Below are 11980 nucleotides of genomic sequence, written 5' to 3'. Positions count from 1 at the left end.
AAACATTTATTTTACGTATCCCGGGGAAGAAGTAGTCATACATACCCATATGTTATTAATATGCTACAGAACTGCTGCTTAGATATACTTATCTTTCAGTAAAAATGTTGCAAAAAGAAAATGCTCTTTCTGTACAAGACAAGCATGTGCTACAAGAAGAAGAAGGAAAAAAACCAAACTAGATGTGCTATTCATAAAGTACTGTTAAGTTCCTTTGTTGGATAGCCCAGATGAGAATAGGACCATACTATGCTTATAGTTTTGAGAAGGTGATTAGGCATTGGATTTCATGCTAAACAGAATTAAAATAAGAAAACAAGTTTGTGCAGGGGTAGCTAGGTTGCAAATAATGCCAGTGAATAGCAGGTAAGAAAAGATGCACTAGTTAGTCCTTTGGATCACATAAACCAACACAAACAACCCAGAGAGAAAATCTCCGTTTTAACCTACAGTTGTAGAACACTGTATGTCTAGGCTCCATGGTTATGGGTGTTTAAGACCACTGAATGCTGTAAACAAACAAAATGACCCACAATTCTTTTTTGTTAATTAACTGTTAGCCGCATGTTGTGCACATTTCTGAACTAAAGAGGGTTTGAGTCCAGTGTGAGTGATTAATTCCTCACTACCTTGTCTTTGTCTTGAAAGTGAATAAGTCATAAATTAGAGAGAACTCATTGCGTTAAACATAATTAAATTTCATTAAGTAATTAAGCAGCAAAGCACAAAGGGAGGCATGAATGCCAGACTTGTCCTTCACTAGATTTCCTATCTCTACTTACCTAGTACCTCTTTTCTTAACTTGCCTTCCCTTTGAAAACAGTTGAATGTCTTTTCTTTTAATGGGAAGTCTCATTCAGTTAAAAGATGTTCGGGTCTTCAGCCTTTGGCCTGATGGAGACCAGATGCTCCATGTGCTAGTGTTTGTTCTGGTGGACAAGGTGAATGTGTCACTGAACTCTTAACTGAGAAATGAAGCTGGTGAGATATATAGAAAGATATTGTAAAAACATTAATAAACACAGGACCAAATCATTTTTTTTTTTTTTTTTTTTTTAATATTGTTTAAATGTGATACTGTGTGCATAAGCAGCGTTTCATCTATTCAATGAGAAAACTTTACTATAGTTTATCATTAGTAACTTTGTGGTGCTCAGCTCAAACATGTGTATTAAATTATTTGTCAGGTAATGTAGGAACTTGTGATACATAAAGACAGATGTTTTTCTCATTGGCTAGTAATAGACATTGGGCGAAGGAATAAGATTGGCCTTCAGTAAAGCAGAAGATTTCAAAGCATAGATGACAAAGCTCTTGCTGGTTGGCCCTGGGGAGTGTGGCAGGTAACATAATACTGCTGCTTTTCCACATTCTTCAAGTGAAATTGAAATAACTGAAAATAAAAGCTGATTGTTGTTGCATAGTGGCAGGGATGTTTATTAATCTCCACTGATGACAGAGACAATTCCCATATTTTCCTATTCCCATTCACAGTGGCAAACTGAAAGAGAACAAGGAAGGTCTTTGTGTTGCTCTGCAGCTAGATGTGGTCTGTGTTATCTCTGCATTTATATAAATAGCTGTGATCATTTTAATTTTGTTTCGTTATGGTCCATATGTACTTAGGTATCTGTATAAACAATAATATTTACTCTGCTTTTTGCATGTATTATATTCTCTGATTGCTTCTGCTGTCACTTGTACCTGAGTAATTTCTTCTTCAGTGAATGTAAAGAAGCTCAATTGTGAACAAAATTTAATTGTCATTTTCATTTGAGAAAAACTTACCCTTCTCAGAGAGTAACTGCAATTACAGGTTTGTCATTATGTTACGTGTTCTGGAAATGCAATAGTTTTGCTTCATGCCAGAGAGATACTACTGACCTGTTGTGGTAGAATTCTTACCAAAGAATGAGAAGTAGCAAAATTTCAGCAGAGAACAAAATGCAAATCCAAGCAGGCAGAATGTGGTTATTTTCTCCTGTAGAAAAAATGCTTTGTCTTTTACAAATTATTAGTGAAATGTTTCTGGAAAATGGAAAGACATTTTTTAGATTTCTTTTAAGAATAGCAGTTTCTTTCAAGGCTAGTGGTGACATTATGTATTTCAGTTTTGAACCATGCTTTGAAGATACAAATTTTTATAATATGGTCAGCTGTAGAGGGGTAGGATCCCTTCCCTGTCCCTGCTGGCCACACTAATCCTGACACAAGCCAGGATGCCATTGGCCTTCTTGGCCACCTGGGCACACTGCTGGCTCATATTCAGCCGGCTTTTGAAAGCACTCACATAATGAGTCACTTCACCTGAGTTGAGAAGTCAATAAGAAAATGCTAAGGTGTGATAATGAGTATGTTAGAGGCAGTAATATCTTATGTGCGATGGTTTGCTTTGGAAGTGAATGTAGGACAGTGCTGACTGTATGGTAAGTATACTCACTGACTTGTATCTTAGCAGAAAACGTAATAGGTCTTGTCTTCCTGGGAACTCTTTGCACCTCTGTAGCTAAAAACTGCATTACTTCTTTCCTGGCTTTTTTTTTAGTTCCCAGTGGTTTCTAGACTGAACAATTTAGTTTAACAAACAATAATAGAAAGAGAGTGTTGTGACTTAAGCCCTGCCAGCAACTAAGCAGCATGCAGCTACTTGCTGCCTCCTTTGCCCAATCCCCATGGTGGGTTGGTGAGGAGAAATGAAAGAAAAAGTCAAATCCTCAGGGGTTGAGATAAGGACAGTATAATAGGACAACACAGGAAGAGAAGAAATAATAACAATACTAATAAAAAAAAATGTATAAAGTGAATGATGCACAGTGCAATTGCTCGCCACCTGGAATCCAGTGCTCAGCCCATTCCAGAGCTGCATTCATTCCTCCCCTCAGCCAGCTCCCCCCATTATATACTGAGCATAAGAGTCATATGGTGTGGAATATCCTCTTGGCTAGTTTGGGTCACTGTCATGGCTGTGCCTACTCCCAACTTCGTTAGAAAATTAACTCTATTCCTGGAAGGAAAGAGAGGTGTGTTGTCTCAGAAGAAAAACTATTTGTGCAGTTATGTTATACATGGGTAGTATGTGGTATATCAGCCATAATGCTGATACTTTATGTAAGGAGTGTAATGATCGGTCATTCATAACTTAATTTGTATTATAAAAAGTAACACTGCATGATAAGTTGTTCTCTTTAATTACTTGTGTGGGATGGGTTTGTTTGTTTGTTTTTCTTTTTTAAGAGTGTTCATATTTTGGAGCGGAAGGCTTCTTCGGGAAGCACAGACCCTTCTTTAAGCAAGCAGTTCCTTGAAAGTGACCCTATCTCTCTATCCAAGGTAAGCCAAAGCATGGGCTGTAATCCAGGTTCTGTAGTTACAAAGTAGTTTGACTAACAGCTTTGAGGTATTGTTTTGTATGATTCTATCATTGAGTATATTGTGAGTCTGCTCTGGAGCTTCCTGTTCCCCAAATGAGATGTCAGAGGGGCCAGTAATCTTTAGTAGATGTTATATTAACAAAATTAAGGATTTGAATTGTGGTGGTGATGGTTTGTTTTGGGGGGTTTTGTGTGTGGATGGCCCCCAGGAGCAAATTTTACAATCTCGGATCATAGGGCTAGAAGGGACTTTGAGAAATGATCTAGGCCAATCCTCTTGTTAAGGTAGAGCAAATCACATCCAAGTCCAAAAGTGCTGCTAATCAATAATTATACTAATTTAAAAGATATATCCTAATGACATTCCTTGTGAGTAGTTTCTTAAATTTGAAATTTAAAATCTCTTGCTGAGACCTTCTTTCCTGAGGCAGAGAAATGGATAGAATCAACTTCTTCCTGGCTGAATTCCTCAGTTTTAGAATAAGTGATTCCAAGTAAATCTAATTCTGCATAAAGAAGGTTTCATTTTAAGATACTTCATATGAAAAAGTAAGATTATTACTGAAAAGGTGAGGATGCTGTGATGGAATATTTGGTGGAAAAGACAAATCTGAAATTAAATGCAAGTTCTGAAACAGAACTAATAAAACAAATTTAAAAGGAAACATTCTGTTCATCGAGGGAAAATGAAATGGTTCATCCTGCTTTATCTGAAAAGAGATACTTTGCAGACAAAAAGAACAGGTTCAGAAAGTTGTTGGTAGTGGCTCACTCACTCCTAATACCTAGGGCATATGCAGACCCAGGGACTGTAAGTTGTGCTTGTGTTACCCTGGTCCTGCTGCTTTGTGCAGAGCTGTTTCTCGTGTAGTATGTAGGGAATCACAGAAGTCCTCAAGAACTAATGCTGTACTTGAGAATCGTCACTGGATGACAGCCCTTCAAGCATATCACTTTCACTCTGGTTTTCATCTCTTTCTGGCTGCTCCTGCATTATGTCCTTTGTATTGGGCGTATCTCATCACACCAAACCCGTGGGATTCAGCATAGTTAAGACTGTTAGAATGATTTTAAGAACAGCTTGTAGCACTGGTGCAGCTGAAGACAGGTATCCACCTTGCACTGAATAATTGCTCATTTTGTCCTTCTGTATCAGGCCTTTTCTTTAAATGAAGAGCTATATGATATTGTGTGATTTCTAGTTTAGAAGTAATCAATACTGATGTTATCTAGTAGATAAAAGACTTATGCCTGCAGCTGATCTTCTAAAGGAGAAATCAATATGATGAAGAATCAGTTGGCAGAGTTGTGGAGAGAGATTCTCTGCTCGCCCCAGGGGACTCATAGTTTAATTTGCCCCCCTCAAGTGCCAAGTGCTTCTTTGTAGGGAAAAAATAATGCATATGTGCTTCCCTCTACAATAGTGGAAACAGAATATCCAAGCAAAACACAGGGAAGTAGAAAATGTGTTTTTTGAGCATGGCATTTACAGGCAGTGGGATAGTTCTAGTATGTAGTTTTGAAGAGAAAACTAAACTGAGTAAACATTTCTATTAGAATTTACTACAGTATGTATTATTTGGGATAGAGCTTTTCATCCTTCTCAGAATAACTATTGAAAACTGTAGATTTGAAATTTGCTCTTACTTTTGAAATAATATTTTTAGAATAGCAACAACATTATCATGGCTTTGTAATCAACTTGAAGGTGTTACAAAAGACTGGCAGTGCTTGGCTTTGAACAGTTTTGTGGGAAATGGGGGAGATGAATTTTTTTTCCTCCTTTAAATGTTTGATGCTGTATGACATCCATTTCTCTCGATAACTTTTCATAACATCTCTGGGAGTTGTGACAGATCAGCTGAGAAAATCTCAACGAGCAGGCAGTAGATTTTTAAATTGGTACAGAATTTTGTTGATTACAGTAGTAGCAAGAGAACAGAAATAAAAGCATGACTTTTTTCTCCTTAAAAATATTGTTCTTTAGCTGTTCACTATGGTATAATTCTGGTTTGAGTCATACAAGTTGTCATGCATAAGAAGTGGTATGTACAAGAAATATGCGTTAACTGGCTCCCTGAAAGGCGTGCAGCTAGTTGTATCTGAAATGTTATTCCTGTTTTCTTCTGTAGATAGAAAATTAGTTACCTTTCCTATATATTTCTCTTAATACAGTGAGAATGAATGCAAGAAACTTAAAAAAAAGAGATTAATTTCCTTTTGCAGATTTCTAAAGGTGCAATTAGCCTGTGAGACTGTCGTAAAATGCTTTTGAAGACAAAAGTTGGCTACATTCAAAACCAACAACAAACCAACCTCTTTTGCTTGTTTATCTGATTTTAAGGAAAAATGAGAGTATCCAACATCAATATAGCTTGTACTTCAAAGATCAGAAAATTTACAACATTTTATGATCAGGGAATACCACAAAGGGCACTGTTAATATATGTCCATAGATTTAACAGTATGGATTTCTCCTCATTTCATCTCACAATCCCATCTTTTTTTAGAGAAGGAATACGCTGAGTAAAGGTACATTTTAACATGCGGGTTCTGCCCATACCCCACATGCAAAATCTCTTCAGTCTTATAGTGCAGTGCTAATTTGTGAGGCGCCTTCTGGGTAGAGTTAACAGGTGCTCAGAGCCACCTGCATTTTAACACCGTTACCTCCAGTAGTAGGTCTGACCTTTCATATACTTAGCTCAGCCACAATTTAATCCTGTTTTCATATATTTGGATGTATTTATTTCTTTGGGATGCAGTCCTTGTGAACAGCATGTCCACACCCACTCTGAGATTGTCGTTCAGTTACAGTGTCAGACTTTTTTAAAAGCTTCAACTTCATTTTAGTTCCCTGGTAAAGGTTAAACTTCAAAAAAATATTAATATTCAGTAGTTTTGAATGAGATGCAGTCAGACATAATACGGTTACCATGTAGTTTGGTACCTAAATAGGCTGGTTTAAAAGCCTTGCCCTCCTTTACTCTTTGTCTTGCACTGGAAAATTTTTGCTACATATAAATGCAATTATTCATGTGTGTGCACAGTTAATTAATCAGTGTGTCTTCATACTTTTACCAGGAACCTGACAGCTGGGAAATCATAGAGGGTCTGAAAATAGGCCAGACCAATGTCCAGAAGCCAGACAAACATGAAGGTTTCATGCTGAAAAAGAGAAAATGGCCTTTAAAAGGTTGGCACAAGGTAAATGCCTCATAAAACACTCAAAAGATCATTATCTCATTTTATTAGTTGGGATTTTTTTTGTCTAGAGGAAATTAACATGTCAAATAAATGGCCAGGATTTTGGTGTATGACTTTTTCTTCAAATTATGTAAAGAATTAGTTTGCATACCAGCTCATGGCTTCCAAATTGCAGTGCCTACTGCCTAATGTTGTATTCAAAATCCAAGTGGAAGTTGTAAATAATGCAGCAGATGCCTCGTGGTTTAAGATGTTTAATCAATATTCCTTTTATTCTTTCTACTATATTATAGCAAAATGTAGCCATGTACTGTCTTGACTGCACTGAGTTTGCATTGAAGTACACAGGACTTCATGACAGCAGAGGAGCTTTTGCATGGACCCAAGGTGTTTGTATGGGAGAGCATTCCCCTTCAGGCATGCTGACTAGGCAGAATTGCTTGGCTTTTTCCCTGAATTTTGTTTGTCTTCTTGATTGCAGTCTTCTGTGTGGACATGCAGTAGGACTCATTTTTGCCATTAGATGTCTAAATTTAAAAAAAACAAAACAAAACACCCCAAAACTCGACCCCAAATCTGTTTCTAGTTAGTTAATTTGGAGACATTTCTCCATGCATAATTCTACCTTTTGTTAGCCCTAAACCTGGTGTTCATAAACTCATTTGTCTGTATTTTATACCATAATAATTACATTTTTTTCCCCCTTTGTAGTAATAGGATGTGTGGTATTGACACTCACCTTTTTGTAGCTGAGGGTACTTGAAGCAGAATAATTTTCTAGGACAGAATGTGTTTTACTGCAAAGGATAGGAAACCATTTGTTATATATGGCATTTCTTCTGGGAAAGCATTAACAATGTTTTTTTGCTAAACACTGTGGAACTTGGTTCTGAATCCAAATGCAGTCAATACTAGTATAAATTACACTTTTCTAATTTCTTTATACTTTCTGAATGTTATAGTGGGGGTCTACTATGGCCACCGGACCAGGAAGATTGAGCTGATGAAGCCGTCTATAGACAGATAGAAGCAGCCTCACATTCACAAGCCCTGGTCTTCATGGGGGGCTTCAGCCACCCCAGTATCTGTTGGAGGGGCAAGACAGCAGGGCATGAGCAATCCAGGAGGTTCATGGAATGCATTGATGATAACTTCCTTCTCCAAGTGACAGAGAAGCCAATGAGGAGAGGTGGTGTGCTGGACCTTGTTCTCACCAAGGAGGGGCTGGTGGGGGGTGTGAAGCTCAGCAGCAGCCTTGGCTGCAGTGACTGTGAAATGGTGGAGCTCAGGATCCTTAGGGCAGTGAAGAGGGTGCGCAGCAAGCTCGCTACCCTGGACTTCAGGAGAGCCAACTTTGGCCTCTTCAGGGATCTGCTTGGCAGAGTACCAGGGGATAAAGGTCTGGAGGGAAGAGGGGCCCAAGAAAGGTGGTTAATATTCAAGAATCACCTCCACCAAGCTCAGGAGTGATGCATCCTGACAAAGAGGGAGTCAGGTAGGAACATTAAGAGTCCTGCATGGATGAAGAGTTTAATCCTGGATAAGCTCAAACACAAAGAATCAGCCTACAGAGTGTGGAGCAGATAGCCTGGGAGGAATAGAGAGAAACTGTCCAAGCAGCCAGGCATCAGGTTGGCCAAAGCCCTGATAGAATTAACTCTGGCCAGGGATGTCAAGGGCAACAAGAAAAGCTTCTGTAGGTACATTGGTGCTAAATTGAAGACTAGGGAAAATGTGGACCCTCTCCAGAAGGAAATGGGAGACATAGTTACCTGAGATACAGAGAAGGCTGCGGTACTCAACACCTTTTTTGCCTCAGTCTTCACTGGCAAGTGCTCCAGCCACACTGCCCAAGGTGCAGAAGGCCAAGGAGGGGACTGGGAGGATAAACAACCACCCACTGTAGAAGATCATGTTAGAGACCATCTAAGGAACCTGAAGGTGCACAAGTCCATAGGACCTGATGAGATGCATCCATGGGTCCTGAGGGAACTGGTGGATGAAGTAGTTAAGGCACTATGTATCATATTTGAGAAGTCATGGCAATCTGGTGAAGTTCCCACTGACTGGAAAAGGGGAAATATAACCCACATTTTTAAAAATGGAAAAAAAGACTTGGGGAACTACAGGCCAGTCAGTCTCATCTCTCTGCCCAGCAAGATCATGGAGCATATCCTTCAGGAAACTATGCTAGGACACATGGATACTAAGGTTGTGACTGTTGACAGCCAACATGGCTTCACTAAGGTTAAATCATGCCTAACAAGTTTAGTGGCTTTCTGTGATGGGGTTACAGCACTGGTGAATAAGGGTAGAGCAACTGACATCATCTACCTGGATTTGTGCAAAGCATTTGACACTGTTTTCCACATGACATCCTTGTCTCTAAATTGGAGAGACATGGATTTGATGAATGGATCACTCAGCGGATAAGGAATTGGCTGGATGATTGCACTCCAGGAGTTGTGGTCAATGGCTCAGTGTCCAAGTGATGAGTGACGTTCCTCAGGGGTCGGTGTTGGGACTGGTGCTGTTTCACTCCTTTGGTGACATGGTTAGTAGGATTGAGTGCACCCTCGACAAGTTTGCTCATGATACTAAGCTGCGTGGTGCAGTCGACAGGCTGGAGGGAAGGGATGTGCCATCCAGAGGGACCTGGACAGGCTGGAGAGGTATGGAACTTAGAGAGACAGAGCCATATGAAATTAATATCATGTGCTTGTGAAGTCTATTAATGACCATACCTAGTTAAAAAACAACAGGACCAAAACCATCCTGTTGTTTTGACATCTTATTCAAGAAGTTATGTCTCCAGGAAAGCACTGTTTTCTCACCCTGTGTGAGATATTGGTACCATCTGTTGTGTGACTGACATACTTTCCAGAACCATCTTCAGGAGATATTTTCTTCCATCTAACTACTGACCCTGCTCATAGTGTTGACTTAACAGGTTCACATCATGAAAACATTGTTCTTCCCTTCCATGTTGGACAGCTTAGAGAGTGTAGGATAATCACAAAATCGTCTAGGTTGGAAAAGACCTTGAAGATCATCCAGTCCAACCATTTACCTAACATTGACAGTTCCAAACACTGACAGGTCCAAAAATAATATTTTGCTGTGTTCTAGATTTTCAACATAGATTAGTGCTTTAGGTTAGACTCTAAAAATACGAATTAGTTTCTATTAATTAGCATGTTTTGAAAGTTCATGGTGGTAAACCTAATTAGTGAATCTCATTTAAAGTCTAGGTTTCCTGCTAGGCTGTATCTTTATTCTGTGTGCCAAAGTCTATGCTAACTTGTCCTTAATGAAACTTGAGTGATTTGGTACACACAAGTTAGGGCAACTTTAATTGCAGGAAAAACAAGTTGTGAATAGGGGATTCTGCTCTCAGCTGTAAGAGCAACTCAGCAAAATAAAGATGTAGCAGTGGCACAAATGAGCATTGTCAGGTTAGCCTAGTCCTGGTAACTGTGTCAGTGAAGATATAGTGGCTCATGCCATATCAATGACTAACATCCAAAACATAAGCCCTCCCATGACCTGGGTATGTTGCTGAAAATGCTGTAATGTTTGCACTTATACTAATAACTGTCTTAACTAGGTTACAGCTAGAAAAGGCATAATCAGCACAAATTGCAATCGCATCTTTATCTCACTGAGTAGGAGCTCTGCCATGAGGCACAAAGTTTTGGATGGTAGAACAGTGTGTCACAGCCTGCATTTTTTTTCCCAGCTGGAGATCAAGGAGACTACAAGAACATGCATATGTGTGTCTTCCTTTTAGGATGTAGATCTTCCACTAGGGAAAATTTTCAGTTTCTGGATAAGGAAGATAGTTGGTTAATTTGAAATGTGACCAGCTTCTGTGGGAAGAAAACCAGGAGGAAAATGAAGAAACATACATAACTCTTGTCCTACAGTATCTTTATTATAGAGTTTATTGAGTTGACAGGAAAACTGAAAAAATACCCTTCATTATTGAGGTTTGTTAAGTTAAACCTAAAACATAATGTTGAAAAAAAGAGAATCTGTTTTTTTTTTTTTTCTTAGAAGATAATTGTTGTTCAAAAAAACAAGAAAAATATTCAATACTGTGGTTATCGTCTTTCCAACCCACGAATATTCCTTAATTGCTACAGTAATCCTTTTCTTTTGCAGATGAATTATTGTACATAGTTTAAATTGCATCTGCTCTTTTTTTCAACATTATGTTTTAGGTTTAACTTAACAAACCTCAATAATGAAGGGTATTTTTTCAGTTTTCCTGTCAACTCAATAAACTCTATAATAAAGATACTGTAGGACAAGAGTTATGTATGTTTCTTCATTTTCCTCCTGGTTTTCTTCCCACAGAAGCTGGTCACATTTCAAATTAACCAACTATCTTCCTTATCCAGAAACTGAAAATTTTCCCTAGTGGAAGATCTACATCCTAAAAGGAAGACACACATATGCATGTTCTTGTAGTCTCCTTGATCTCCAGCTGGGAAAAAAAATGCAGGCTGTGACACACTGTTCTACCATCCAAAACTTTGTGCCTCATGGCAGAGCTCCTACTCAGTGAGATAAAGATGCGATTGCAATTTGTGCTGATTATGCCTTTTCTAGCTGTAACCTAGTTAAGACAGTTATTAGTATAAGTGCAAACATTACAGCATTCTCAGCAACATACCCAGGTCATGGGAGGGCTTATGTTTTGGATGTTAGTCATTGATATGGCATGAGCCACTATATCTTCACTGACACAGTTACCAGGACTAGGCTAACCTGACAATGCTCATTTGTGCCACTGCTACATCTTTATTTTGCTGAGTTGCTCTTACAGCTGAGAGCAGAATCCCCTATTCACAACTTGTTTTTCCTGCAATTAAAGTTGCCCTAACTTGTGTGTACCAAATCACTCAAGTTTCATTAAGGACAAGTTAGCATAGACTTTGGCACACAGAATAAAGATACAGCCTAGCAGGAAACCTAGACTTTAAATGAGATTCACTAATTAGGTTTACCACCATGAACTTTCAAAACATGCTAATTAATAGAAACTAATTCTTATTTTTAGAGTCTAACCTAAAGCACTAATCTATGTTGAAAATCTAGAACACAGCAAAATATTATTTTTGGACCTGTCAGTGTTTGGAACTGTCAATGTTAGGTAAATGGTTGGACTGGATGATCTTCAAGGTCTTTTCCAACCTAGACGATTTTGTGATTATCCTACACTCTCTAAGCTGTCCAACATGGAAGGGAAGAACAATGTTTTCATGATGTGAACCTGTTAAGTCAACACTATGAGCAGGGTCAGTAGTTAGATGGAAGAAAATATCTCCTGAAGATGGTTCTGGAAAGTATGTCAGTCACACAACAGATGGTACCAATATCTCACACAGGGTGAGAAA

General features: G+C 38.7%; 1 protein-coding gene across 6 annotated transcripts in view; it reads left to right on the top strand.

The window, feature by feature from the left end:
- The window catches only part of OSBPL6 (oxysterol binding protein like 6), a 76840-nt gene that overhangs the window by 34756 nt on the left and 30104 nt on the right, over nt 1-11980 (top strand). For all 6 annotated transcript variants that reach the window (XM_026853013.1, XM_026853017.1, XM_026853018.1 and 3 more), the window contains exons 3-4: nt 3235-3330; nt 6456-6578. In XM_026853013.1, the coding sequence (XP_026708814.1) occupies nt 3235-3330; nt 6456-6578 (219 nt within the window). The remainder of the gene's footprint in view (nt 1-3234; nt 3331-6455; nt 6579-11980) is intronic.

This window comes from Athene cunicularia, assembly GCF_003259725.1.
Source record: "Athene cunicularia isolate RWA chromosome 7 unlocalized genomic scaffold, athCun1 chr7_part1, whole genome shotgun sequence".
In the NCBI taxonomy this organism is placed as follows: Eukaryota; Metazoa; Chordata; class Aves; order Strigiformes; family Strigidae; genus Athene; species Athene cunicularia.
This window is presented reverse-complemented; position numbering and strand designations above follow the sequence as displayed.